General features: G+C 40.6%; 2 protein-coding genes and 3 non-coding genes across 9 annotated transcripts; all 5 read right to left on the bottom strand.

The window, feature by feature from the left end:
* Positions 1 to 293: 293 nt before the first annotated feature.
* LOC114080778 (ribonuclease 4) lies at positions 294 to 17,890 on the bottom strand. Of its 3 annotated transcripts, none has more exons than XM_027922396.2 (2): positions 17,806 to 17,890; positions 294 to 1,714 (listed from the first exon to the last, which is right to left on the bottom strand). In XM_027922396.2, the coding sequence occupies exon 2, from the start codon at positions 1,695 to 1,697 to the stop codon at positions 1,257 to 1,259; it is 441 nt and encodes a 146-aa protein (XP_027778197.1). In that variant the 5' UTR covers positions 1,698 to 1,714; positions 17,806 to 17,890; the 3' UTR covers positions 294 to 1,256. The 3 variants fall into 3 exon arrangements, with proteins under 3 accessions (XP_027778197.1, XP_027778198.1, XP_027778196.1); XM_027922397.3 differs by having other exon boundaries at positions 17,757 to 17,840; XM_027922395.2 differs by lacking the exon at positions 17,806 to 17,890 and adding an exon at positions 17,536 to 17,623.
* On the bottom strand, positions 3,678 to 17,844 carry Ang (angiogenin). 3 transcript variants are annotated; one of them, XM_027922394.2, is made up of 2 exons: positions 17,806 to 17,844; positions 3,678 to 4,304 (listed from the first exon to the last, which is right to left on the bottom strand). In XM_027922394.2, exon 2 carries the CDS (start codon positions 4,284 to 4,286, stop codon positions 3,846 to 3,848), a length of 441 nt encoding a protein of 146 aa, XP_027778195.2. In that variant the 5' UTR covers positions 4,287 to 4,304; positions 17,806 to 17,844; the 3' UTR covers positions 3,678 to 3,845. The 3 variants fall into 3 exon arrangements, with proteins under 3 accessions (XP_027778195.2, XP_027778193.2, XP_027778194.2); XM_027922392.2 differs by having other exon boundaries at positions 17,757 to 17,836; XM_027922393.2 differs by lacking the exon at positions 17,806 to 17,844 and adding an exon at positions 17,536 to 17,556.
* A 430-nt stretch (positions 17,891 to 18,320) lies between the features above and the next one.
* Positions 18,321 to 18,392, bottom strand: Trnap-ugg (transfer RNA proline (anticodon UGG)). Its single transcript has one exon. It is a non-coding gene; the product is annotated as a tRNA-Pro (tRNA).
* A 905-nt stretch (positions 18,393 to 19,297) lies between these two features.
* Positions 19,298 to 19,393, bottom strand: Trnay-gua (transfer RNA tyrosine (anticodon GUA)). Its single transcript has 2 exons — positions 19,357 to 19,393; positions 19,298 to 19,333 (listed from the first exon to the last, which is right to left on the bottom strand). It is a non-coding gene; the product is annotated as a tRNA-Tyr (tRNA).
* Positions 19,394 to 20,410: 1,017 nt separating this feature from the next.
* On the bottom strand, positions 20,411 to 20,483 carry Trnat-ugu (transfer RNA threonine (anticodon UGU)). The gene has a single exon. It is a non-coding gene; the product is annotated as a tRNA-Thr (tRNA).
* Between the last annotated feature and the right edge of the window lie 6,690 nt (positions 20,484 to 27,173).

Raw genomic sequence — 27,173 nt, 5'->3', positions numbered from 1 at the left:
TCCCCACACACTTCCCTCCTTGCAGGTAGCATCTTCATATATCTCTGCTCTCCAATTTATTTCTGAATCTCCAAAGGGTGAGGGAATGGGTGTGAGACTTGTTTTTGAGATTAATCACTTCTTCTGAAATAAACAAAATAAAGGTTTCTGTGCTGTGGTCATGGATCTGTTGTGCATTCTGGCCAGAATATATGAGGATATTCAGGTATATATATGGAAGACCAGAACTTAGAGTATAGGAGAAAAATTAATAAATAAAAATAATAAGTAAAAATTTAAAAAATCCCTTTAGATACTTGCAGATTAAGTCTTTTATTACAATTACAAGGGAAACATGAAAAATCTTTTAAACAGGAAGTCTTTTTTTTTTTTTTCAGTTCTGAGAATTGAACCCGGGGATGCTCTACCACTGAGCTACATCCCCAGCCCTTTTTAGTTTTTATTTTGAGATGGGGGTCTCACTAAGTTATCCAGGCTGGCCTTCAACTTGTGATCTTCCAGCCTCAGGCTCCTAGGTAGGTAGGATTACAGGCCTGTTCCACTATGCCTGACTTTAAAAGTAAGTTAATCTTAATGATCTAGTACATTTTTAATACCGTAACATCTTAGGATGAATCAAAAGTTTGGGAAGAAAAAGATAAATTTTCTAATACCATTCCTTGATATAATCAGACACAAACATAACAATGTCAAATCACACACAGCTCTAATTTTACCAGTATGTTATTTCTAAACATTTAATGACTCCCCAAACAGCTGACTTTTGGGAATAATAAAAAGCAGACACTTTCAAAACACTCCTTGTAATGAACAGAAAAAGCCCCGAATGAGCCAATTCAACTGAAATTTTGTCTCAGATTTTCCACTAACTTAATGGTCTTCAGTAAATTCCCTTAACAGCATTGTCAGCATCAAAGAGGTACAAGGGGTATGAAAATGAGATAACTGAGAAGAAAGTACTTTAAAATGCTTGAAATGTGATATAAATACACATAATGACTCAATTCCAGAGTATAGGATCTGAAACGGCTAAGTTGACTTGTCTTTTATAAAGAAGCTTATAATAGAAAAGCCTGGACTCGCCATAGTTTGTCTCCATTTCTCTTGGATACTTAATAAAATGGGTTACATAGAGGGAAAGTGTAAGTAATGAGCAGAGGAGACAGAGTCCAAAACAATTTAAATGCATTACTCATTGCTATTCTTGGAGTAAATCAGAGGCCAATCACTGGCTATATAGCACCCAAGGATGGCATTTATCTGTCAAAGTGCACAGGCACCTCTGGGTCACCTTCACAAGCAACTACCACCCGCCTAATGCTTGCCTTAGCCCGATATTTGCAGTTGGAGGTCCTGGAACTTCCTGTCTCCTTGCAGTCTGTGACCTTCACTACACCCTCATGACAGTTCATCTTGCCGTTCTTGCACTGGATATTTTCAGTGCTACAGATGCTGCGAATACTCCAGATGTCTTCATGGATGAAGGTGTTGAAGCTCTTGCACCGATGTAAAGTCATCTTCCGTCTTTGCATCATCAAGTTGCAGTAGTTATCATTGCCACCTGTCTCCTGAGGGTCCACGTGTTGCCGCAGAAACCGCTGGTACATGCGATCCTGGCCATAGGAAGGCTGCACCAGCTGTAGCCCTAGCAGGGTGAGCAAGAGCAGAAGCAATGAATGGGTCCTCTGCAGAGCCATCACCGCCTTAGTGGTGCCTAGAGAAAGCAAGAGGCAGGAGAAGGGACAGTGAGAACTGGGTTCTGGAGAGAGGGGTTGAGAATGACACGTTGACATTTCCTTGACGCCACAGTCTCGTCTTTCCCCTTCTTTTATGTACCATCTCCCCACTCTTTTCTGCTCCCAACTTTTCCCACCCTCATTTTCCCACGAGTGAACAATTTTCCAACATGGCACTTCTCTAAATGCAAAACTCTCTTTTCCAGAAAGAAGCTGGCGTAGCCAGTACAGTGAATCAGAACAGGACTTGCTGGGTGGCTGTCCAAGCCTGTGTGGTCCAGGTACAAAAAGAGGAAATGCAAATCTACACAGAACTGGAATTGTCTGTCTTGTGATATAATTACTTGGTATGGGGAATGTTTGATTTACTGGAAGCTCCAACAGTTTAGACAAACTCAGGTCAAAGAAAGTTTATGCACCAATTTGAATAGCTTACATCTAGGAATTGAGGGAGGTAGAGAAAAGAGAATAGAGTAAAACTTCAGACTAGCCTTTGCTCTCATATGACTATTCTCCAAGTGGAATAAAATCAGGTCCTTTGGAAATCATATGTGTATATACATACATACATGTGATTTCATACATGTATGTATACGTGTGTGTGTGTGTGTGTGTGTTTTAAATTAGGATATTAAAGACATGCTCAGAATTGCTTCTCTCCCTTGAGGTTTCAGGGATGGAGGTGTAAACCACTTGACAACTCTGACTAGACCAATACTGCCATCTGGCAGTCGCTCCTAGAATTGACTTGAACTGTGATGCTGGTCTGAGTTGATTCTACTGGTGGCAATGGGGATGTTGGGGAGGAATCAGCTCTGATTTGAAAGGAAGTGAGCAATCTGAAGCAGCAAAGATAGTTTTTTGAGAGTCAAACAGATGCATCTCTACCTGTGTAGTTCAAGGTCTGGCCCCAGCTGAACTCCTTGTTTGACATATACGGATTCCTGTCCCTTTTTTTTGGCAGTGCTGGGGATGGAACCCTGGGATTTGCACAAATAGGCTTAGATGAGTGCTCTACCACTGAGCTATATCCTCAGCCTTACTACTGTTCTTTCTTTTCAAGATCCTGCTTCTTGAGGGCAGAGCCCACCATGTGAGTGACTGCGATGGCTTATGAGGGACTACTTCATTCCACCACTACTCCATCCTTTGATTTGGTGATAGTGACCACTACCCAAACATAACTATTGTTCTTTTAAATGTCACCTCCTATTTCATAGTCACCTTTTGCCTTTGTACAGAATGACACAAACCTCTATATCCTATTCCTTTGATTACAGCTGAAGATTCAAGATAATTGTGTTGGAAAGAGAGGAAGTAAAGTGGTTCTGGGAAGAAGAGTGGCAGGAAGAGCTGACGCTTGATATACTCTACTTCCCAGACCAATGGAAACAAGCTTCTGAAGGTTCACTTGGTACTTGGGTTCTAACTTCAGCAGAACAGAGCCTCTTCCCATAACCATGTGATTTCCTGGAAAAGAGCCATTTGTGCGTGTGTGTGTGTGTGTGTGTGTGAGAGAGAGAGAGAGAGAGAGAGAGAGAGAGAGAGAGAGAGAAGAGAGAGAGAGAGAGAGAGAGAGAGAGAGAGAGAGAAGAAAGAGAGAGGAAAAGGAAAGAGAGAGATAGAAAGCATAATTAATAATTGGTGTATTGGTAGTTGGTTTTAAACTTTCTTCCCAAGGACTCATAATTGTGAAAGTAATGTTGGCTCATTACTTAAAAGAAAAAAAAACAATTTTCATCTCTTGAAAATTCTTCTTATAACTGTAAGCCCTAGAGTTTTCCCAACTCTCTCTATAGATGAGCTTATCAACTTTACCCTCCCACAAAGGTAAAGTATACCTCCCCATTGACTGATGGGGAACTGGTGATAAAGAAAAAGATGTTTCTACTCCATTCTATCCTCTTTGGAAGCAGTTGAGTGATTCTTACTGGTTTCAGAGACATTTTATTTATTAAACGTAGGTTGTAAAACACAAAAGATGCAGATGGCTTATTTTCTGGGCGCCTGGAAGTGAATACTGCTGTCACTGTTCTGAAGTACAGAGGGGAAGCTCAGGAAAGGAAAGCAAAACCAGCTCAGGGCCAGTGGCCAGCAGTGGCCTGCTGGTCATAGACGGAAAAAGGACTCATCAAAGTGGACAGGTAAGCCATTTTCACAGGCAATAACAATGTGTCTGAACCCTGCTGTAGCCCGGTACCGGCATGGAGGCCGAGGGGACCCTCCTGCATGCTTGCAAGTGGTGACTTGGAAAGGAGACTTGCTTATTCTTAAGTTTTCTCCGTGAGGGTTTCCATTTCTATTTCCACAGATGGCCTTGATGTTGCCCTTGTTGCCATGAATAAAGGTGTTGGTGTCTTTGCAAGGTGAGGTCAGCTCTCGTCTCTCCATCATGCTTTCACAGTATCTGTCATTCCGTCCCTTTGGTTTGGCATCATAGTGCTGGGTCAGGAAGTGTTTGTACCTGGAGTTATCCTGAGCCAGGGTCGGTGGGGTCACAACCAGACCCAGCATGAAGACCAACAATAAAGGGCCTAGGCCCAGCACCATCGCTTCCAACAGAGGTTCCTGCCAACGGCAAAAGGAGGAGTGGTAGGGGCACATATCTTCATTCCAAATTAGGCTAAAAAGGACAGGTACTTTTCTCTCTGACAGGGCATCATGTCTCAGGCATCCTCAGTCACCTAATTACAGATTTTCTTTAGTCTTCCTCACTAAATTTACTACCTAGGGTTAATCCATTTCTTTGGAAAGTCTATTTAATAGTTTTCCTAATACAACTTCCAACCCCAGCCATTCTTCCTTATCTATTAGGATCACTGAGTGTTTGCCTTTCTATCAGTCATAGTGTTAACAAAAATCCACTCACACTCTTAATTCATTCATTTAATACCAAACATTACATAAGTCTCTACTGGGTCTGGGCACTGTGTAAGACCTTGGGACATTAAAGACCATTAAGATGAAGATCACTTGAGCCCAGGAGCTCCAGGCCAGCCTGGGTAAGATATAAGACCTTGCCTAAAACAGAGAAAGAAAAGAAAAGACACACCAAATGCCAACCTAAATAGGAATGTGACAGCTCCAATTTGCTGAGATGAGACCACAATACTCGAGAGCTATGAAGGATGACTTTTAAGGGATCCTGAGCCCAGAAAAAGGTCACCTGAGTACTGCTTTAGATGGGTTCTTGGACATATATTTTAATCAATCATCTCTCTATGAGGAGAGCAGTGGAGAGTGGTGTCACCTAGAGGTGAAAAGAGGCAGTTCCACTTCTCTAAGAAGTCTGTGGTTCATGGCCTAAGGCAGAATTGTTTTATACTCTAAAGAAAGAATAGGGAGGAGTATGGAAGAAGCCATGCTATGCTTGGAAGTGAGTCTGAGGTTAATTCCCACAGAGCAGAAAAGGCAATTCAAGTTTATTCTGAGGGGCTTCTCACACTGGGGGAATTTGAATTATTCTAGAGAATATTTTCTAGTTCTCTCTGCATATATACATAAATTGTCCCACAGTTGGCAAATGATGTTGCCATGTGGTAAAAAAACTAAACAAAAATTCCTAAGATCTTTTCATAAAGTCAAAGGACTTGCAATTGGCTATAATGTTTTCTCAACATCATTCTGAAAAGAAAAAGAGAAGAAGATCCCTGCCACCATCTGTCAAGAGCTATCAGCCTTGAACTGTAGAATTCACACACCATTGTATATGTGGGTGTGTGTGGGGGTATGTGTGTGACTCAAACACAGCTATAGGATAAACTCCCTCTTGGAGCATGACTTTAATTCAATGACAGATCATTGAAAATAGAATTAAATGTGGATTATAACAAAATAGAAAACAGACACTTACAAACTTCTGAGATTTTATTTCTTACAAAATTTGAAATTTTGAGAATTAAAAGGTATTTGGCATTTGTAAAAGGTATTTTTCTGATGTTGTTATTTTGTTTTGCTTTTTGAGGTGGGGTCTTGCTCTGTTGCCCAGATTGGTCCCAAATTTTTGGGCTCAAGTGATCCTCCCACATCAGCCTCCTAAGTAGCTAGGACCAGAGGTGTGTGTCATTATGCCCAGCGTGCAGCAAGTAGTTTCTGACAGTAACCTTAGTTCTTGGAAGAAAGTGTGGTGGTGCATGCCTGTAATCCCAGTAGCTCTGGAGACTGAGGCAGGAGGATTGTAAGTTCAAAATCAGCCTCAGAAACTTAGCAAGGCCCTAAGCAACTTAGTGAGACCCTGTCTCAAAATAAAAGAAAAAAGAACTGTGTATGCAGCTCAGTGGTTAAGCACATACCCCTGGGTTTAATCTCTGGTACCAAAAACAAACAAACAAAAAAAACACCCACAAAACCCAAACCATTCTGAGCCTTTAAAAAAACACCACAGATCTATACCATCTCATATCAAATATCTATAAATGCTGCTATTTTTATTATTAGTTTTGGATAAATAAATAAAAATGGCTTTTCACTGTAAAATTTTAACTGAGTTTTAGAACTTTTATTTTTAAGTAATTTGTCTACCAATAACTCATTTAATTTATGATTGAAAGCAAGCTGTCTTTCTAAGAAGCATTGATCCTCCTTGTCTGTTTCATGGTAACTGTAGACATTGTTGAAGAATGCCAAGTTAGACACCAAGGAATCTTTTAATCATTTCACAGTACGGAAATAAATTGCAGTTTAAAAAGTTTCCATTAAGCAAGAGACTACAATTTGTAAGAGAATCAAGTAAAAGTGTGTTCTGGAATTTACCAAGAATGTGGCAATGATTGCAAAAGTGACAGCCATCCCTAAAATAATAACAAGTATTCACACATGGCTGGGGTACCTTGCTACCTGTGTGACAAGTTCTTCACATTTATACTGTGCTTTTCAGTCTCCTGGGTGTGTTTTCTCTTTCTGTTTTTTTTTTTTTTCAATCTTATCCCTTTCACTGATTTGTAATCAATTAAATATATTGCTGTATATTGAACAAATATTAACTTCAAACGTCACAGGCAACTATAAAATCTCAAGTTCTCAAGATTGGAGAGGAACATAGAAGTCACATAGTCAACATCCCTCTGGTACCAGAATCCCTGAGTTCAAAAATTAGGAAGCAGAACAAGGGCAGATAGTACTCAAAAGAGCCATTAGGTGGTAGTGGTGGCTAGGGATGTTAGTAATATCTTCCCTCAAGTAGAAGGACAGTTGGTCCTTAGAGGTGCCAATATACAGGTTATGGGTATATTAATGTTCACAGAAGGGAGTCTGAGCTGGCAACCCTGCTGAGTTTCTGTCCAAACTTTCTATGCTCTAGATATTAAGACCAAGAAGACCTTTACCCATTCAGAAGAATGAAATTATTTGCTGGTAAATGGATGGAACTGTAGAATATTATGCTAAGTGAAATAAGCCAGTGTCCCAAAGACAGAATGTTCTCTCTAATATGTGGATGCTAACCCACAACAAGGGTCGTGGGGAGGGGAAGAATAAAAGTCCTTTGGATGAGACAAAGGGGAACGAAGGGAAGGGAATACGAAGTATGGTAGAATGAATTAGACATAAATTTCCTTGTATTTGAACACAGGACCAAGGTAACTCTGCATCATGTACAACCACAAGAATAGAATCCTAATTAGAATGTTATACTTCATGATGTATAATATACCAAAATACATTCTATTGTCATGTACATAGAAAAAGAATGAAGAAGAAGGAGGAGGAGGAGATTAAGAAGAAGGAGGAGGGGGAGGAGAAGGAGGAGGAGGAGGAGGAGGAGGAGGAGGAAGAGGAAGAAGAAAATGATAATCTGACCATAAGGGTATCACAAAATAGATTTACCTGTTGTCAGGTTTTATGGGTGCTCTTTCCAAGCATGCTATTACTCATGTGATCTTGAACAAACATTAGACTATTTACTTGTCAGTGTTTCCTACTGGTGTATAATCTACAGGAGGGCAGGGCCCACATTATTTACCTTGAATCCTGTGCTTGCCTCAAATAGAGAGTCAATATTGTCTAAATGACTGATTTCATTTTCCTCTTCAGGCATAGGTTTTTTTCACTTATAAAACAAGAGTTGCTAACTCTAAAGTCAGAAAGTCCATGGTTCTAGGTATAACAGAGTCTTTATCTGTATCAGTAGCATAAGTCCAATGGCAATGGAATTGTAGAGACAGATTTATGTAAGTTTGGTTGGTGGCATAAGGCACCAGCTAGCAGAGGAGGAGGAAGAGGAAGAAGAAAATGATAATCTGACCATAAGGGTATCAGAAACTGGTAATAGGGTGATCTGTAATCCTGTCTTACTGAGATGCATCATCTCTTAAAGCTAGGTGTGTAAGTCAAGTCCACATATCGTCTTTAGTTAAGGCATTAGACTGATACTATAGGAGGGCTTTACCTCCTAAAACACAGGTTACTCTTTGGAGTTTGAAAGCCCTCAGGTCTTAATATGGCAAGGGGGAGGGGTAACGTTGTTTCCAATATGCAGAATTCGTAAACTCATTTTGTAATTCGGACTGTTCAGTTTTATTGTAATCTTGACTCCCTAAAACACATAGAAACCAAATCCCAATCAGCACGCACCACAACCAGTGATATTTACAATCTGCCTCCTCACATATTCAACCTCCTCATTTACATATTCAACCCCAAATTTCCCAAGACCAGGCAAAATGGAATTGGGAGAAAACAAGTAAGAGCCAGATTATTTGTGAGGTAGAAATGAATCCACCTAGGCCAAGGATCTGAATGTATTTTGGTGTATTATACATACAGAGCTTTACTCAGATACACATCTATACCCAAACATGGAACTGTCAGTTGACTTTTTATCAGTGGAATATGTCCCAGTGTTCTTCAGACTCCTTTATCTTTTATCTCAAACTAATCCCTAAGTCTTCATAACAATTAATATCCCCATCCTTTTCTCAAAGGTAATGTTTTGTATCCAAGGGATGTACCAACCTTTAGGTACTAGCGAGTTAACATGACAGTTTATGACAGAGTAATTATGGTTATCATTTTCATAAATGTAGTCTGGCCCTTTTATACATTCTAGGGCAATATCTTCCTGAGGGAAACAATAACACTAAATGCATATTCCTCCAATTATCTCTCTTGTTTCTTCCCTTCAACTGGCCAGTGTACCTTCTTTTGATCCCAAACAAAGTGTTCCACTTTGTTTTTAAAGAGCTTCCAAAACTTTTCTAAGTAAAGAAATCTGTCGGGATGTTAGAAGGAAACAGTGCTGAAAGCATACTTTCTGTATCTCTCCCTAAACCACATATAATGCTTATAATGGGGGCAGGAGCAGAAGTATTTCAGATGCCCTTTAGCAAATGGCTTTCCAGATATCTGGGGATTTTATTACAATTTAGGAATGGCCTTAAACCTCCACTTGCTCCCAATCCCACTAATTTCCTATTATACACATACAGGTTATCCCAAAAGAAAACTGTTAACATTTTAAATTTGAGAGTCTGAGAGTCTTTTTTTTTTCTTTTTATCTCATCAACTTGGTCCCAGAGATCTTAAAAAGGGATAAAGCATTTCATTGAAATGGATGAATGACTAGAAATAGTATATAGATATAAAGAAATTTAACAATAGATTACCCAGGAGGAAGAATCTTACAAAAATCTGGCAGTTTCCCTCCAACTAGAGATGGATCTGGCTGTTCTTCCTGGAGATGAGTTCCAGCTGTGTGAACGTAGAGGTCCCTCCTGGTTCTGATTATATAGTGTTCACATGAAGGGGTGGGAGAACTGACCTAAGGTCCCAAATCCTGGCAGAGACAAGCAAACCAAGGACCCTGCTCTTAGACAAACGAGGAGAGTCATTCACCTTTTCCCTGGGCATGACTGGGTCAAATATTAACCCACCTGAATGGACTGGAAAACTGTCCTGGGGGAAAAGTTTGATAAACATGGCCTTTCATCCCAAAGCTGCCTCTTTCTGATGTCCATGGTTCTTATTCTTGCCCACAACAGAACTGAGGTTTCATTGTTCACACACAGTTATCTGGATCTTTAAGACATTATATTTGACCTGATAAGCCAACTCCAAGAACTGCCTTGGAAGAAGTCTATAGAGTAAGTTATGGTCTTCCTGTGGTTGCTTTTCTACTGTACTTTCTGTGTATCTATAGAATTTGGTTTCATGAAAGGATGCTAAGAAGGTTATACCAGAAATTTCATGGAACCAGAAAAACACTTTTAGTGAAGGTTATGTGACAGCTATTAATACCCTGCCTCCTACCTCAGCCTCCCAGATACTACCCCCAGAAATAACCTTGCTGTATTTCTTAGGCTTCTCCTTCCTTTTTTAATTTTTTTTTTTGTAATTTGTTCTAATTAGTTATATATGACAGCAGAATACATTGATGCACTTTGATATATCATACATAAATGGTAAAGGCTTCACCTTCCTTTTATCTTTACCTGTGCACAAGATACTAACTCTGAGCACTCCATCTTCTGTTCCTTGACAAACAGTTGCAAAATTGATTATCTCCACCACTGATACAACTTTGCTCTTTCAGACACTCACAAAGTAGCATCACTGCTTATATAGGAACATGGGCCTCAGTCACCAGTATCACTTTCTACATCCTATAGTTTCAAATATTAAGCAAAAGTGGGATGCCCAAAATTTCCAAACTCCCAGTACTCACCTAAATTTGTGCTGCATCTAGAACACTGTCATCCTGTTTTAAATCCTCAACACTCTGTTGTCATCCCCACACCAAGTGTTCAATCTGCCCATGTTTGAGAAAATGACAACTCAAGACAGGCTGGCTGCCAGTAAAGCAACTGCACTTGAAATCATTATAGTAATTATAATAATCAGTGTTATCCTTTATTTTGTGAAGCTCTCATATACATGACTACATTTAACCCTCTGGGCTGTGTGAGGTAGGTACTACATAAGTCTCTTTTGCTTATTAGAAACTCCAAGATCAAACAGCAGATGAATGGTGGAGTCAGACTTCAAGCCCTTAAACTGAAGAGAGAAAATCTACTTGTTTTTCCAGACTCCGCTCAGCAATACCTCCTCTGAGTCCCAGCTAGTTCTTCTCAATCCCCATCCAATCCCCTGAGGAGCTGCCCACTTCTTTCTTTGTGGAGTCATGACATCCAGTACATACCTGCAACCAGGCAAGCATTTGGCAGAGGTCCCAAGATGACAGCACTGAGTTAACCTCAGATATGTGCTAGTCTGTCTGAAAAGCAGGTGAGTCAGCCTGAAGGAAGTCTGTTTGTGTAAGGACCTGTAATACCTCCAGAAAGGATTCATCCTAACAGAAGAACATGATGAGGGGTAGAAGAAAGATACATAGGCCATACAGCAGTGTGGGGAATACACTGTGTGTCATTTACATTCCCTTCTGACTCAGTTTTCTGAGTCCTAGGGAGAAGACCCTGCAATAGAAATTTAAATAAAGGAGTGAGGAGAGTTGTTGTTTAGTAGTAGAGTGCTCACCTAGCATATGTGAGGCCCTGGGTACAATCTCCATACCACACACATACAACTTAAATAAAAATAAGTTTTGTTTCATAAAATCTATCTTTCTCTCTTTGGTACTGGGAATTGAACCACACCTAGCTATTTCATGAAATCTCTCTAAAACTCAGAGAGTCAATAGCAAAGCAGTGTAATTAAGTCCACAATCCCAGTGATTCAGGAAGCTCAGGCAGGAAGATCACAAGTTTGAGGCCAGCCTCAGCAATTTAGCAGGACCATAAGCAACTTAACAAGGCTCATTCTCAAAATAAAACATAAAAAGGGCTGGGGATGTAGTTCAGTGGCAAAGCACCCCTTGATTCAATCCCCACTCTCAAAAAAAAAAAAAAAAAAGGAAGAAATTCACTGTGATTGTTGTATGCTTACCTTGTAATCTTGCATCTAGGGGAAAACCTAATATTCACTTCAATTGATTGTCAATTTATACATTTTGTTCCATCTTTCTATGTAGATAATCATATATAGATAACTAAAGCTGTACTTCTTCTCTTTTGGGGATTCACTACAGGAGTGAAGTAGGGGACAGGAGCAAGGGCAAACTACCTTCCCCCACATGGGAATCATGTTGGGACACTTTTGAAGCAAGTCTGGACACAAGAACTGGAGCATTCATTCCATTTGCTCTACCAGAAAGGAAGAGGACACTGTGTATTGTCACTTTTAGTCACTCTCAGAAGCATGGGTCACTTTGTATGGCAGGAATAGACCTCTCGGAGGGAGCTGAAACAGGACAGGTAAAAACTCAGCCTTACTGTATAGGTTAAAAGCGAATTTGCAGGCTGTGAACTTCAGAAAAAAAAAGTGCACTGATTTGGAGTACTTATAATTGGATGGGACCAACCTGGTTTTACTTCAGGATAGGGTAACCAGGAAAATAGTCTGCTAACCATCACTCCTTTCTCTTGAAGGCTTACAAATGAGAGTGGCATGGTAGCAGTCACTAACTTAGGTAGTCCTGATTTCCAGACAGAGAAGGAAGGCTTTCAAGGGTCTCAGGAAGGCTCTGCTTCTAGCTTATTGCTCATTCCTAAAATCCACTAAGTTCCCTTCATTTCTGAGGTATTGGTCCTGGCTCCAATGAGAAAAATCCCTAGGAGGGTAAAGTCTTTACATATCTGACAGTAATTTACACAACGTCAGGAATGCGCTTCAGATCCTTTGTTAAGAACAGTTTCTGGTAACTGGGGGAGCTTGATGATTTAAGGCAGAAGAAAAGTGGGTGGCAAGGCTCAGTCTCAAAATAAAACATAAAAAGGCCTGGGGGATGTAGTTCAGTGGCAAAGCACCCCTTGTATGGAAAAGTACCAGTTTTTCAGTTTTGTTGGAGCACAGACCTGCCTGAGCTTCACTATTGTCCTTGTCCCTGCATCCCCAGTCAAACCCTGAGCTAAAAGGAAAAGAGGTTGGGGGTAATGAGAAGAGGACTAAAGCAAACTGCCACATACTGCTTGCCCATACGACCTGATGCCTCAGAGGTCCTGGAATCCTTGGAAAGGGAGGGGCTGGCATGCCTCTGACGTACCATCAAGCACCAAAAGCCAAAGTTTGTTCTGCCAAGTGCCAAAGTTTAAAGCATTTCAGGAGCAAAGAGAAATAACAGGACATAGGAGCCCACAAGATGGGGCTTCAACTGGCATCCAACAGAGTGCCCAAATGCTCGGTTCCTTTTGTGGGCAAACACCATTTACAAATGGTACCTATTTTAAATTAATCACACATTACCATTTAAAAGGACACTGGAGAGCTAAGTTCTAAAAAGTTATGGACCACTTGTTTGTTAGAGAGGAGAGATGCCAGACTGATTGCAACACCCCATTGCTTCAGCAGTCATCAGTAGAAGCAGCAGCCAACTCCCACAGCTGGAAACGACTTGATTGATATGTCCCTTCTCTGATAAATAGCCCAAGAACTAAGATAAGGTGCTCTACCCTAACCCACAATTTGCACACACACACACACACACACACACACACACACACACACACCCATACATACCTCTGGCCTTGAAATACCAATTCAAGCACCATCTCACCAGAACAGAGCTGCCTCTACTTTTAGTCATGGGGTAGTGGGAAGGAGTAGCCTCAGGCCTCTGAATACAGTCAGGTCCCTTCTCTGCCTGACAACCCTGGAGGATTCACAACCTGCTCACATAGTTGATAATGCAAAAAGCCATTTCTTGTGAATTGTGCTGCTATGAACATCGATGTAGCAGTGTCCCTGTAGCATGCTCTTTTTAGGTCTTTAGGGAATAGACCGAAAAGGGGAATAGCTGGGTCAAATGGTGGCTCCATTCCCAGCTTTCCAAGAAATCTCCATACTGCTTTCCAAATTGGCTGCACCAATTTGCAGTCCCACCAGCAATGTACAAGTGTACCCTTTTCCCCACATCCTCGCCAGCACTTGTTGTTGTTTGACTTCATAATGGCTGCCAATCTAACTGGAGTGAGATGGTATCTTAGGGTGGTTTTGATTTGCATTTCTCTGACTGCTAGAGATGGTGAGCATTTTTTCATGTACTTGTTGATTGACTGTATGTCCTCCTCTGAGAAGTGTCTGTTCAGGTCCTTGGCCCATTTGTTGATTGGGTTGTTTGTTCTCTTATTGTCTAATTTTTTGAGCTCTTTGTATACTCTGGATATTAGGGCTCTATCTGAAGTGTGAGGAGTAAAGATTTGTTCCCAGGATGTAGGCTCTCTATTTACCTCTCTTATTGTATCTTTTGCTGAGAAAAAACTTTTTAGTTTGAGTAAGTCCCATTTGTTGATTCTAGTTATTAACTTTTGTGCTATGGGTGTCCTATTGAGGAATTTACTGTGGAACCAACCTAGATGCCCTTCAATGGATGAATGGATAAAAAAAATGTGGCATTTATACACAATGGAGTATTACTCTGCATTAAAAAATGACAAAATCATAGAATTTACAGGGAAATGGATGGCATTAGAGCAGATTATGCTAAGTGAAGCTAGCCAATCCCTAAAAAACAAATGTCAAATGTCTTCTTTGATATAAGGAGAGTAGCTAAGAACAGAGTAGGGTCGAAGAGCATGAGAAGAAGATTAACATTAAACAGGGATGAGAGGTGGGAGGGAAAGGGAGAGAGAAGGGAAAATGCATGGAAATGGAAGGAGACCCTCAGAGGTATACAAAAGTACATACAAGAGGAAGTGAGGGGAAGGGGAAAAATAATACAAGGGGGACAAACGAATGTCAGTAAAGGGGGCAGAGAGAGAAGAGGGGAGGGGAGGGGAGGGGAGGGGAGGGGGGATAGTAGAGGATAGGAAAGACAGCAGAATACAACAGACACTAGTATGGCAATATGTAAATCAATGGATGTGTAACTGACGTGATTCTGCAATCTGTATATGGGGTAAAAATGGGAGCTCATAACCCACTTGAATCAAATTGTGAAATATGATATATCAAGAACTATGTAATGTTTTGAACAGCCAACAATAAAAAATTAAAAAAAAAAAAAAAGCCATTTCTTTACTTTTCAACTAGGCAGAAGGAGGTTATGTTGAAAGAGAAAATACGGTTGTTTGTTTTTTTAAAAACAAACACATCAGCCAGGCATGGTGGTGCATACCTGTAATCCCAGTGACTCTGGAGCCCAAGGCAGGAGGATGGCAAGTTCAAAGCCAGTGTCAGAAACTTAGCAAGGCCCTAGGTAACTTAGCAAAACCCTGTCTCAAAATTAAAAAAAAAATAAAAATAAAAAGGGATGAGGACTGGTTCAGTGGTAAAGTACCCTGGTACAAAAAAGAAAGTTTTGCTATTTCATTAAAATACATCTAGTACTTACTCATGTATGTTTCAAAATACAAGAAATTATAGTCTATGATTAACAAACATTATATCTTTGTCAGTAATTTTAATACATGCAAAGCATTGCTGATTTAAAAAAAAATACTCATAAAAAAAAGTTCTGTGGAGTATGGTGGTATATGCCTGTAATCCTAGTATCTCAGGAGGCTAAGGAAGGAAGATCACAGTTTTGCCTGGGCAATTTAGCAAGACACTCAGCAACTTAACTACTTGGGGATGTAGCTCAGTGGTAAAGTGTCCCTGGGTTCACATCCCAGAACCACATAAATATACATGAAATTTATATATAATAAATATATAAAATAAGTAAATTTAAAAATGAAAAAATGTTCTGACAACTTGAACTTAAGTTATTCCCTTTTTCTGGATTTTTTTTCCTATGTCTCTCTCCCCAGCCAGTTGTGTCCTCACATGTAGACACAAGAAGCATGAAATTTTCCTTCCAAAGATTCTAGTGTTTATGTACTTTCCTCCTTTATACAGAGTATACATGTGTGATTCTGTCCTTTAGGAGTAATTACAAAATTAGATGATGGAAGGAATGACTTACATGTACTCTAAATTCTGTTATAACAGTAACATTTATAGCAATAAACACAACACTTATTCAGTAACAGAGGTAATAGTTAAAGGAGGAAACACATGAAAAGAAGGGTCATAGCTCCAGGAAACAGGGACACTGTTGACTGAAGGTGAATGGGAACAAAGTCCTGGGACATATCTATATCTCAAAAGACAAAAATTAAACATTCACTTTTCAACAAACTTTGGGCTTTGTGCTTGCCTATTCCCTCTTTCCCAGGCATTCTTCTGAACAGCTGTTTACAGAGACTTTTCTTGGCTCAAATACAGATTAAACTAAAACAGGTTGCACCCATGTGCATTGGTCCTCTTATTAATCCACCTACTTTAATTTGAGTCATAGGCAAATACTTCCAATGATAACTCAAGAAACCTCTTACTCTTATCTGCTTATGAACCTGCCATTTGCTTTCTAACTAACTAGAGCCAAGGCCATTCCTCTTTTCCTTGAATAATTTCCCCCCTAATTCATCTCCATTTTATTAAGTACCTTCTTTTATCTAAGAGTTATATTACTATGCATCACTACCCCACACAGTGGGGGAATAAGAGAGGGAGGGACCCTGAGGAACTAAAGAGGATTTTATTTCTTATTGGTTTCTTCCTCCCTAGTAAGATGCATTTTACTGATGATGAAACTGAGAATCAGATGGAGATATTAGTTGCCCAAGAACTTATGGTGCTCCTGGGAATAGAAGCTCTCCAATGTACCACATAACTTTTAGATGCCATTTGAGTAATTTCTTTTTTTTTTAAATATATTTTTATTTTTTAGTTGTAGTTAGATACAATATCGTTATTTTACTTTATATTTTTATGTGGTGCTGAGGATCGAACCCAGGGCCTTGCACGTGCTAGGCGAGCTCTCTACTGCTGAGCCACAACCCCAGCCCTGAGTAATTTCTGAAAAATCAAAATCAAAGTTTTTGTTTTGTTTTGGTACCAGGGATTGAACCCATGAGGGTTTACATCCCCAGCCTGTATTTTTAATTTTTTTTTATTTTTTAAGTTGCTGAGGCTGTCTTTGAACTTGTGATCCTTGTGCTTCATCCTCTTGAGTCCCTGGGATTACATGTTTGCCCACCAGGCCCAGCTAATCAAAGTTAATTTTAAAGCTGATACTGAATGAGTCTTTTAAAGGAAGCCTATATTGAATATTTCCATATGTTCCAAAAATATTTATTCCCCATTTTATCTGCAAAAGAATTGCTGGAATTAAAGTCGCTGTGACAAAATTACCCTTCAGCATTAACGACCTAGCTGTGTGGTTAAGCAGATTTTTGAATACTGGAGACTGCTTCTGAAAAGTTGGCTTGGCTCCTTCGAAATTTCCCAGCTCTGGGAATGTTACTGAAATGGTTTTTTACTGCCCTTTCTAAAAGAAAGATGTTCTGAGTTACCAATGTTATGTTCCCATTTGATGTGTTGTCTCAGAGAAGGAGAACTAGAAACCAGTAAGAAAGCTTAGAGAAGAGGCTGTTGGCAAAGGTTTCCAAGAATTTCATAACTCTGGCTAAGGGTGTGGTAAGGGTGGGAGACAGAAAACAGAAAATGGAAACACCCGTCTCCAAAAGTTAGTATGTGGGCAAAAATTGGACAAGGCCTGCTTCACAAATCTGATGATCACCCTGGGCACCTGGCAAAGTTTTGCTCGTTTTGATCAACCGTAGACTTCCCCCCAGGCCTCTCCTCAGTTTGCAAATTCTGTGGTCCCTTCTGAGCCTGGATTCAGGACATTGGGGCATTCGCGCTGGCATCTCTGCCTAGCTGAGTAAAGTAAAAATCGGGGAGGGAACAAAATATTGCTTACTCCTGCAAAATAATAATAATAATAATAATAATAATAATAATAATAATAATAATAATAATAAATAACCTTTAGTTTCCTTCCCCTCTCCTCAATTCCTCAGTCCGGTCCTCCAGCGCCTCTCTGATGAGTCCCACACCGCCTCTGCCAAGAAGGGATTCCCACGGCCAAATCGCTCCTGGCAAAGCTACCAAGAAGCGGGAAGAGGAGCAGGAGTGCGAACCCAACCTCGGCCACGGAACTAGGTGGCAGAAACGTCAGAACAGTGGAAAGAAGATTTTGTTTCTCACCCGCTTCTTCCTCCCTAGTAAGATGATGGAGAGCTGGTAGAAAACGTACGGATGTGCTTTTAAACCTCGGTGGAGATCTGCGGTGTGAGCGCGCGCCTGCGTGTGCGCACCGGTCCGGATAGGGTGCAGAGAAGAGGGTCCGCGTTCTAGTTTCGACGTGGCTTGGGACCCGGCGGGATTTCGCAGAGGAGGCGCCTCCCGCCTGTATCCGCCTTCAGACGCCACAACCTCCGCCCCTGGGCAACTAGCCAATCCCCACCGGACAGAATGCAAGCCGGGGGGGACCCCGCCCCTCCGCTAGGTAGAACCTGATGGGCAGCAGCAGGGAGGACACAGCCTCAGGGAAGATCAGACCAGAGCAGAACTTCCTCCCAAGAACGAGGTCGCCCTGGAGGCATCCCAGGGAACCCAGGGAATTTTGTTCAGTCACCAGTCACTAGCCGTATTTGCCACGTTCATTCAGGGATGTCCTCTTTAACAGGGTAACTCAAGTGTGATTAGTTTATACTGAATTTAGCTTTTTCCAGCGGTTGTCAAAGGTGTAAAAAGAGAAAAACCTCAGCTGGGCTCGTCCGGGATTTGAACCCGGGACCTCTCGCACCCAAAGCGAGAATCATACCCCTAGACCAACGAGCCACGACACTGCTGGTTTCCTCATCCTCCTTCTGAACTACACTTCTGTGCCAGCAATTGGCCGCCAGGGTGTTCTTGCGTTCTGAGTTTTAGTTTTCTTTCTTTTTTTTGGTAACATTTTCTTTCCATCTTGCTTAGTTCTTTCTCCCATCTTTACCAACTTCCACGTTTGACACTGGACCCGTCCCCGTTTATTCTCCTTCCCTCCCACGTCCTGTAAACCTCCGGACACAGGAGATCAGGGAGATCGGAGAGGCAGCTTTTCAGAATTCAGGCCACACGCTCAGTTCCACTGAGCCAGGTCCGGGAGGGTCTAACTTCAAGCTCGAGCCTGAAGCGAACCAGGTTGGAGTTCCAGGACTGGAGCGGACCTGGGTCGCAGGACAGTAGAGTCCTGAGCCCAGGACAGGCGCACCTTTGCTTCAGTTGTTTCATCTTTCTGGAATTCATGCTCCCACTTTCATCCCAACTCATGTCAGATTCTATTTCTCTTTCCTGTCCTGCCTCAGATGAAAATGTTTTGGTAGAACTATATAAATAAATAATACTTAAGTATCTTAAAACTGCCTTTTCCCCAAAGGACGTATGTGTGTGTAGAGTAGGACAATCACACGGGCTGAAAGTCACAGGAGGGTTCTTCTGCAAATCAGATTTCTGCAGGACGCGGGGTTACATACACAAACATGCATATCAACAATGTTCTTCTGTACCATCCAGTGGTCTTTCACTTTGGGACTTCAGGCAACCCAGGATGCACAGAAGTCAAAAGTAGGCCGGCAAGGAGGAGAGACTCGCACATTCCTCAGAATTGGAGGATAGGGACTCAATTAGGTCTCCTCAACGGTTGATCAGAATACGGGTACAAAGGACTTCTTAATTTAGTAGTGTGAATCCAAAAACAGCGCTTTTCCTTCGAGCCGGAATCGAACCAGCGACCTAAGGATGACTACACCGGGACAGTCCTCCGCTACAGTCCTCCGCTCTACCAGCTGAGCTATCGAAGGCAGCACAAAAACGCCTCTCAAGAATTCCCTGTTCAGGGCATAAACAACCCGAAGCAGGCGCAAGACGATTTTAGAGCATGGCCACCGCTAAAGCACTGTTTGCGAGAAAGTCATGCGTCTGTGGTTATAGGGACAGCTCTTTTGGAGCTGAATTCTCCTGCTTCACTAAAGGGGCTTGCTGTCCTCCAGGACATGTGCCTTTGTGTGTGGCAAATAGGACCGACATTCCGTCATCGAAGATCTGAGGACCTAGACATTCCCAGCCCGCCCAACCGCCAGCTCCGGAACCCGCCTTCCCAGTGCCTCATTTCCGGCGCTTGCAGGGTGCGGCGCGTCGGCTCTGGCGGGCGTCTCTCCCTGCAGCCGCCACGTCCTTACGCTTGGGGGTGGGACAGCGTGCGGAAAAGAATACAGAAGAGTAAATCTAGTGTTTCTGTGATGATTCGCGTCTGAAGAAAATATGTTAAGTTTTTCAAATAGGAAGCCACAATTTATTTTTGTCATTATCAAGTTTAGAGACCTAAGTCTCGCACCCAAATTTACGGGCACTTAGTTCTCCCCGATGAGACAGCGAAGGGTCCAAGATCCAGTGATCATGAACCCTGGCCGGATGGCGCACGCCTTCTGGATGACTGACCTAAACGGCTGTCGCCGGTTTTCTCCCTTCAGGGAAAGATCTTGTTCTCGACTCGAAATCTGCCCAGTGTTTGAGGGCTCGGTTTGTTCTCCCTGGGCCCCCCTTCTTCCTTGCTCCAGAGCTGCAGGCGCGGGGTACCAGTCGAAGGGTCCACAATGCTGGAGTGTCCGCGGAGGCTGACCGCGCGTCCCGCGGCTTGTAATGGACTCCGCCACACTCCAGTCACAGAGCAGGACATGCGCATTCATACATGAACCTAAAAGGAAGAGATTTCCTCTCGGTGTTCATTCGGGAGCACCAGCAAGTTGGAATTAGCCCATTTTCTTCGTAAATGTGGAAGGGAAATTAATTAACGAAAAAAAAAAAGGAACAAACCCATGAGGCCCCAGCGAGATTTGAACTCGCGACCCCTGGTTTACAAGACCAGTGCTCTAACCCCTGAGCTATAGGGCCTCGCGAGGGCAGCCGTTCCTTGTTTCTCAGAAAAGGAACATGTCGCTGAGCTTCCACTAGACCACGTGAGAACAGAACGCAAAACCTGTATTTCTTTTCACTCTGTTTCCCAGTTAACGGTACTGGAATTCAGCCTGCGGATTGTGGGATTACTGGAAATGGTGCAGTACGGAAGCCAGTGACAGAAACCACCACTATCTTAAAGACTGGAGATATGTGCCCTACCCGACACAAACTGACACAATAAAAGACACACACACACACCTTCAGATTGTAAAAATTAAGAAGGGAAACCCGGCAAAGAGAAATCTGCCACGGTCTCTCCTGAAACTGCAACTTGCACACTTAGGTTTTTTTCCTGGGCTCGGGATTTACAGGAACCTGCAACAGTCTCTCTTCCAAGTGCCTTAAAAGTATGAAACTGTCTCACAGCTCCAAGTCAGCGCCAGAGCAAGCAGTCACTAACTCGCTATTTAATTCATCCTTTAAGGCAACAAACACTGAATTCCAATACTGTGCTAGGTTCTACACTAGGAACTAGAGATGCAGAGATTACTTTTATCCTGCAGCCACTGTCATAATTTTGTGGAATAGAAAAACTATAGTTTTCAAGAAACACAGCAATGAAAAGTAGCTCTGTCAGATGTATAGGGGTGGTGGCTGTTTTCCAAGGTGCACAAACTTGCAAAGTGAGCCATCCTTCCTGAGGGATGTTTAGCTGCTGGCTGCATTCTGAGGAGAGGCTGAGATTTACACAAGTTAGGGGCCCGGCAATCCACTATAGAAAAAAATTAGGAGCACAGTCGGAGACAAAGACTGAGGTATTTTAAGGGTCTATGATAGACCACTCTCTGGAGCAGATGCACACCCCCCACCCCCACCCCTTGAAGTGAGAGTAGGGGAGAAGACAGTTTAATAGAATGAAGTTAGACCCTTTTCAAGAATAGAAGATGGAAACTCTCCAAGCATGGATTGTAGAATAAATTGAAGGGAGGAGGAACCAGAGTCAACACCAAAGGATCAAACCTAAAGAGGCCAAAGGCTAATAGTTATGAGATGGAAAGGAAGGAAAGAATGAGAGATACAGGGAAGGAAGATTCTGCTGAACTTAAATACAAATTACAACAAAGAGGAAAGAGAGAGGACTTTCAGTTTTACCTTGGAGAAGCAAGATGATCTTTGCAGGGAGAAAAGAAAGCCTACTCCTTCAGGGTATGTGGAGAGGACAGAAGGGAAGAAGAAGTGCTAGGATTTAGGTAGACTGAATTTGAGGTGAGGATGGAGCAATTTGTGGGAATTGTACAACAGAATACTCTTGAGTCTAGAATTTAATAGTCAAGGTTAGATCAAATCATATAAGTCATCCATTGAGTTAGGGCCTCCAAGAGCTATGAGTTCTTTTTTTTAAATTAATTTAATTTTTTGTTGTTGTTGTTGTAGATGGACACAATATCTTTATTTATTTATTTATTTTTTATGTGGTGTTGAGGATTGAACCCACCTTGGGTTCAATCACACCTTGGAGGAAGGCACACTACCACTGAGCCCCAAACCCAAGCAATGAGTTCTTAAAGGAAGAAAATAAAAGGAGAAAACAGCAGAGGTCTGAACATGAGCCTTCTGAGCAGCCCTGTTGTAGGTATTTGTCATATTAGTGTTGTCCAACATGGTTTAAACATTCTCTTTACACTTGGTAATTTCACATATTATAAGTAAGTGTTTGGGAGAAAACTTGCTTTCCCAGTTTGCTGCTGGAAGTGAGCATGTTATCGAGGTTCAACCAGTCAGATAAAGCCAGGGAAGATTTCAGTTTAGAAGTAGAAAACAAAGGTTAATAATCCCACAGGGAAAACCTACAATTTTCCAAATATGGAATAGATTTAAGTTTTAGGGGTCTGAATTTTCTTAAATCCGTAGACTGTTGTTTTTCTTTACTTACAGAAAATTCTCAGCTGTTGTATTAGTTTGATAGAACTACCATAACAAAATACCATAGACTGGGTGGCCGAAACAGCTGAAATTTATTTTCCTCATGATTCTGGAGGTCAGAAATCAAAGATCAAGATGTTGGTGTATTTTATTTCTTCTTATAAGGATACAATCAGATTGAATTAAGGCCTACTCTAATGGCCTCATTTTAACTTAATTATCTCTTTAAAGATGATTTAAAGCCTATTAGAGGCCTCAACTCTTTTTAATTCTTATTTCCGAATTCAGCTACATTATGAGATACTGGCAATTAAGGACTTCATATGATTTTGGGGTGTGGAGACATATTTTAACCATTTTCTTTTTCATATATTGTGTTCTATATTCTTCTCTCGAAATTGAAGTTAAATCTATATTAGAGCTTCGCTTCTGTCTTCCATTTCTTTTAACCTCTCTCCATATACTTTTGTCTCTCTATACTGCATTCTGGATAACACATTTTTAACCTATAATACTGCTCATTAACTCTCCTTACAGTTATGTTTAATCAACTGTTAAATATGCCTGCCACACCAGGCAGAGTGGAACATTCCTGTAATCCCAGTGGCTCAGGAGGCTGAAGCAGGAAGACAGGAAGTTCAAAGCCAGCCTCAGCAACATAATGAGGCCCTAAGTAACTCAGTGAGATCCTGTATCTAAATAAACTATAAAAAAAGAGTTGGGGATGTGGCTCAGGGTTCAATCCCTAATACAAAAAAAAAAAAAAAAGTATGCCTATCATATCACTTATTTTGGTTTAAATTGTAATTTCCAATTCTAGAAGTTCTAGTTGATTCTTCTTCAAAATTGCTGGACCAAATTTTGTGTTTTCTGTTCCTTATGAATATTTTTCAGCTTGTTTTAAAAAAATCATTGGAGTGTTTTGATATCTATAAGACTGATCATCCTAATTTAATTTTATGCTATTGTTTTTGTTGATTCTCACTCATGTTCTTTTTTTTCCTTGTGTGATTGGTCATCTTTCAATGTATACTGCTCAATGTCTTCGCAAAATTACATGCAGTGATTTTTTTTTTTTTATACTGAGGATTGAACCCAGAGTGTCTTGCCAAATTGCTGAGGCTGACTTTAAATTTGCAATCCTCCTGCTTCAGGTTTCAAAACTGCTGGAATTACAGGCCTCCTCCATGAAGTCCAGCTGTCTTCCTTTAAAATGAAACAAATCAAACATTCCTTTTGTTTCTCACAGGCACCTAAAATGCTATCAACCTAAACAAAGTTCTTGGTTAGGCATTGGTGAGGGGGGCCACCATATGTTAATACAAGCTGCATATCAGAGAGAATGCTGACCTTTGTCGGAGCTTCTTAGGAAATGACCTTACTCTTTCTGTTTTCCCTTGCTAAACTCAACTGATTTCTGCTGAGCTCCACAATGATTTCAATAAATGGGAAAATAAATATAGGTTTACTTCTTATTCCTCTTTACCTTATGAATAGCTCTTTAGAGTCCCAACTTAATATTAGGAATCTGATCCTCATGTTTCTCCCACCCAAACAGGCTACCAAAATGAAGCCCAACTTTGTAGCAATTAGCAAAACTCAATGTCCAAATACTTCTCTTAACTCTCTAGATTTTGTCTTTCCCATAAATCTTGGCCTATTAGTCACTTAACTACCATATCAACACTTTGATGCTTTTACAGAGATTTGGTAAATCATATCCAGTATTTTAAAATCATTTTTGTTTAAGGGAACAGTTTAAATTAATTATCCTACCATTACTAGAAATGAGATTGAAATTGTAGGAGCTATTACATCATTCATATTCTACTATATGACTGAGAGGCAGACAAAGCATATCTATATTACTTAAGAGAGATAGGCCAAAGCATAAAAAGGAGGACTGGTGATAGCTAGAAGGAAGCCTGGATACCCTCCAAACCCCTAGTTCCAATTCAGGGACCTGGCTGTATCCTATATTCCTAGATTCTGTGACACTTCCTGAAATAAAACTATTCTCAATTTAAAGACTAAGACTAGATTTACTCTCAGTGCTAGTTGACAATCTACATTATTTACTACCTTTATTTTCTAATATTCAGTTCAACATTTATCAAATTACAGTGATATATTGGCAACAGGTTGCCCTGTAGAGATCTTTGTTCTAATCAAATTGATCTTCTTATAGTTTCCCAAATCTAATTCACATCTTTTCAATTATGATCACTTGCTTATTATTTATTAAACCAGAATGATTTCCTGTCTCTCCATGCCTATCAAAATTACTTATCCTAGAAAGGCCATTTCAGTGTTCTTATTTATAATGCCTTGACTGCTCACCCAGATGCACTTCCTCCTTTCTCTAGGTCCATAACACCTTTTTATCTTTGCTATCCTCTCTTTACTCCCACTCTAAAGATATTAAACAGGACACATGAAATAGAGGTGGCCCATGGCACCTAAAAGTAAACAGCCAGACTGACATTATCGATTCAACATCATGCTTTATGTGCATATATTCTGTCAATTATGAAATCTTCAAATTGTCCTGTCTTCCTTGCCATACTTCATCCCATGTGAAAGATAAAGATAAAGCATATTTCAATCTTACTTTTACAATATTCCAGAACTACTTCTGAACTGTAGTATCTTATCTACTCCCATGTCCATCTTTATGAAAATGCTACAAAAGATACAAAGAAATAACTTAATGAGAAGACAAAGAAGGGAAGGAAACTCTGTTACACACCCAACCCATTTGAATTGAAGGGATTTTTTTATTCCCTCCTTTTGCTGATGAGACTTAGTCCATGGTTGGCTGACTACATTGCTCTGGGCCTGAGATGAGGCAAAAATTCATGGTGGAAGGGTATGGGGAAAGGAAACTATTTAGCTTATGGCTGCTGTGGAGCAGAGAGAGAAAGGAGCCAGGTACAATGTAAAATCCCCAAGGGCATGCCGGTGACCTTCGTCACATCCTACCTGCCTACAATTACCATCCAGTACCCATTCAATCTGTGTACTGATTAGGTTACAGCTCTCACAAACTAGTCATTTTACTTCTGAACATTTCTGCATTAATATATGAGCTTTTGGGGTGATAACTCATATCCTAACCATAATGACCAATTTCTAACAAAGGTGCAAAAACAATTTAGTAAAATGTGAAAATAAACATTTCCCTAAGAAGCTATATTACAATAGAACTCTTCAAGCATGTTCCAGAGGACAACGTCTTTCTCCCAAAAGGAGATAAAATGGGCCTGCCTGCATGCATGAAAGGGACTGGGAGGCTGGAGAGAAAAGCTACTCCAAGTCCTTTGGAAAACAGGACATTACTTTCTCTCTTTTGTCTGACCTTACATACTCATGACTATTAGGTAGAAGAACTGATCACTGACTTTACCAGTCTCTTGCTAAGAACACAGGGAAATACTGTCTTAGTCCAAAGGTCAGATTTCCCCAGTTTTATTTATGTAACCCACCCCCATCAGTGTATTTAGAGAATGTATTGATTTATGACTTTCCTTGTTCTGTGCCTGTAAAAGTTCATGTAACCCCTTTCGTGTCATTTGAGGTAACTTGAATCCAACTTCCTGGGCCATGGTCACTTACTTTGGCTCAGTATAAATAATTTTTTTATTTTCCTTTAAAGCTGAGTCCTTATTTTGTAGCAAAAAAAAAAAAAAAGAATAATATTTTCAACAAATGAATCTTGAACAATTGGATATCCACATGCAAAACAATGAACTTGGATTCATCTCTGACATCATATATGATCACTGATCCAAAACTATAAAACTTCTAAAAAAGATCAGAAAAAAATATTTGTGAACTGGAATGAAGTAAAGATTGTTTAGATATTATTGTAGTTTGGGTCTTAAATGTTGCCCCAAAAATCATGTGTTAAAGGCTTCGTCCCCAGTTGATGTTATTGAGAGGTGGTAGACATTTTTGGAACTTAGGGCCTAGTTGGAGGAAGTAGGTCATTGGAGTGTCCCTGTGAAGGGTTTTGGGGGCCCCAGTCCCTTCTTCTCTCTCCCTTTGCTTCTCTGATGAAATGAGATATTTTCTCTTCAACATGCTTCCTCTATGACATACTGACCTACCTCAGACCAAAAGGCAATAAGGACACGTGATCATGCATTGAAAACTTTGAAACCATGAGCCAAAATAAACTTTTCCTCCTTTAAGTTGATTTTTCCCAGGTATTGTCACCGATAGAAAGCTAACAGAAGTAATATCAAAAGCTTAATTCACAGCCGTGCACAGTGGCACACACCTGTAATCCCAATAACTAAGGAGGCTGAGGCAGGAGGATTTCAAGTTCATAGCCAGCCTCATTAGATTAGTGAGGCACTTAGCAACTCAGCAAGAGCTTGTCTCTAAATAAAACATAAAAAAGGAGCTGGGGATGTGGCTCAGTGGTTAATCACCCCTGGGTTCAATCCCTGGTACCAAAAAAAAAAAAAGAGTATAATTCATAGGAAAAAACCCGGATAAATTAGATCCCATTAAAACTAAAATCTTTCACTCTTCTAGACATATTGAAAAGAATGAAAAAAGAAAGCAGACTTAAAGAAAATATTTATAAATCACACATATGAAAAAGGATTTATACCCATCATATATAAATATTATATAATATATATGCTAGTATATATGGTATGTGTATGTGCCCACCATATATATGTGTATATAATGTGTATGTGTGTGTGTGTGTGTGTCTATATATTTTGCAAAACTGTAAGAAAACAAAAA

This window comes from Marmota flaviventris, chromosome 2 (genome assembly GCF_047511675.1).
Source record: "Marmota flaviventris isolate mMarFla1 chromosome 2, mMarFla1.hap1, whole genome shotgun sequence".
In the NCBI taxonomy this organism is placed as follows: domain Eukaryota; kingdom Metazoa; phylum Chordata; class Mammalia; order Rodentia; family Sciuridae; genus Marmota; species Marmota flaviventris.
This window is presented reverse-complemented; position numbering and strand designations above follow the sequence as displayed.

Excerpts from the sequence above, each read along its gene's own strand:
- LOC114080778 (XM_027922396.2), bottom strand. The coding sequence starts at position 1,697 with ATGGCTCTGCAGAGGACCCATTCATTGCTTCTGCTCTTGCTCACCCTG.
- Ang (XM_027922394.2), bottom strand. The coding sequence starts at position 4,286 with ATGGTGCTGGGCCTAGGCCCTTTATTGTTGGTCTTCATGCTGGGTCTG.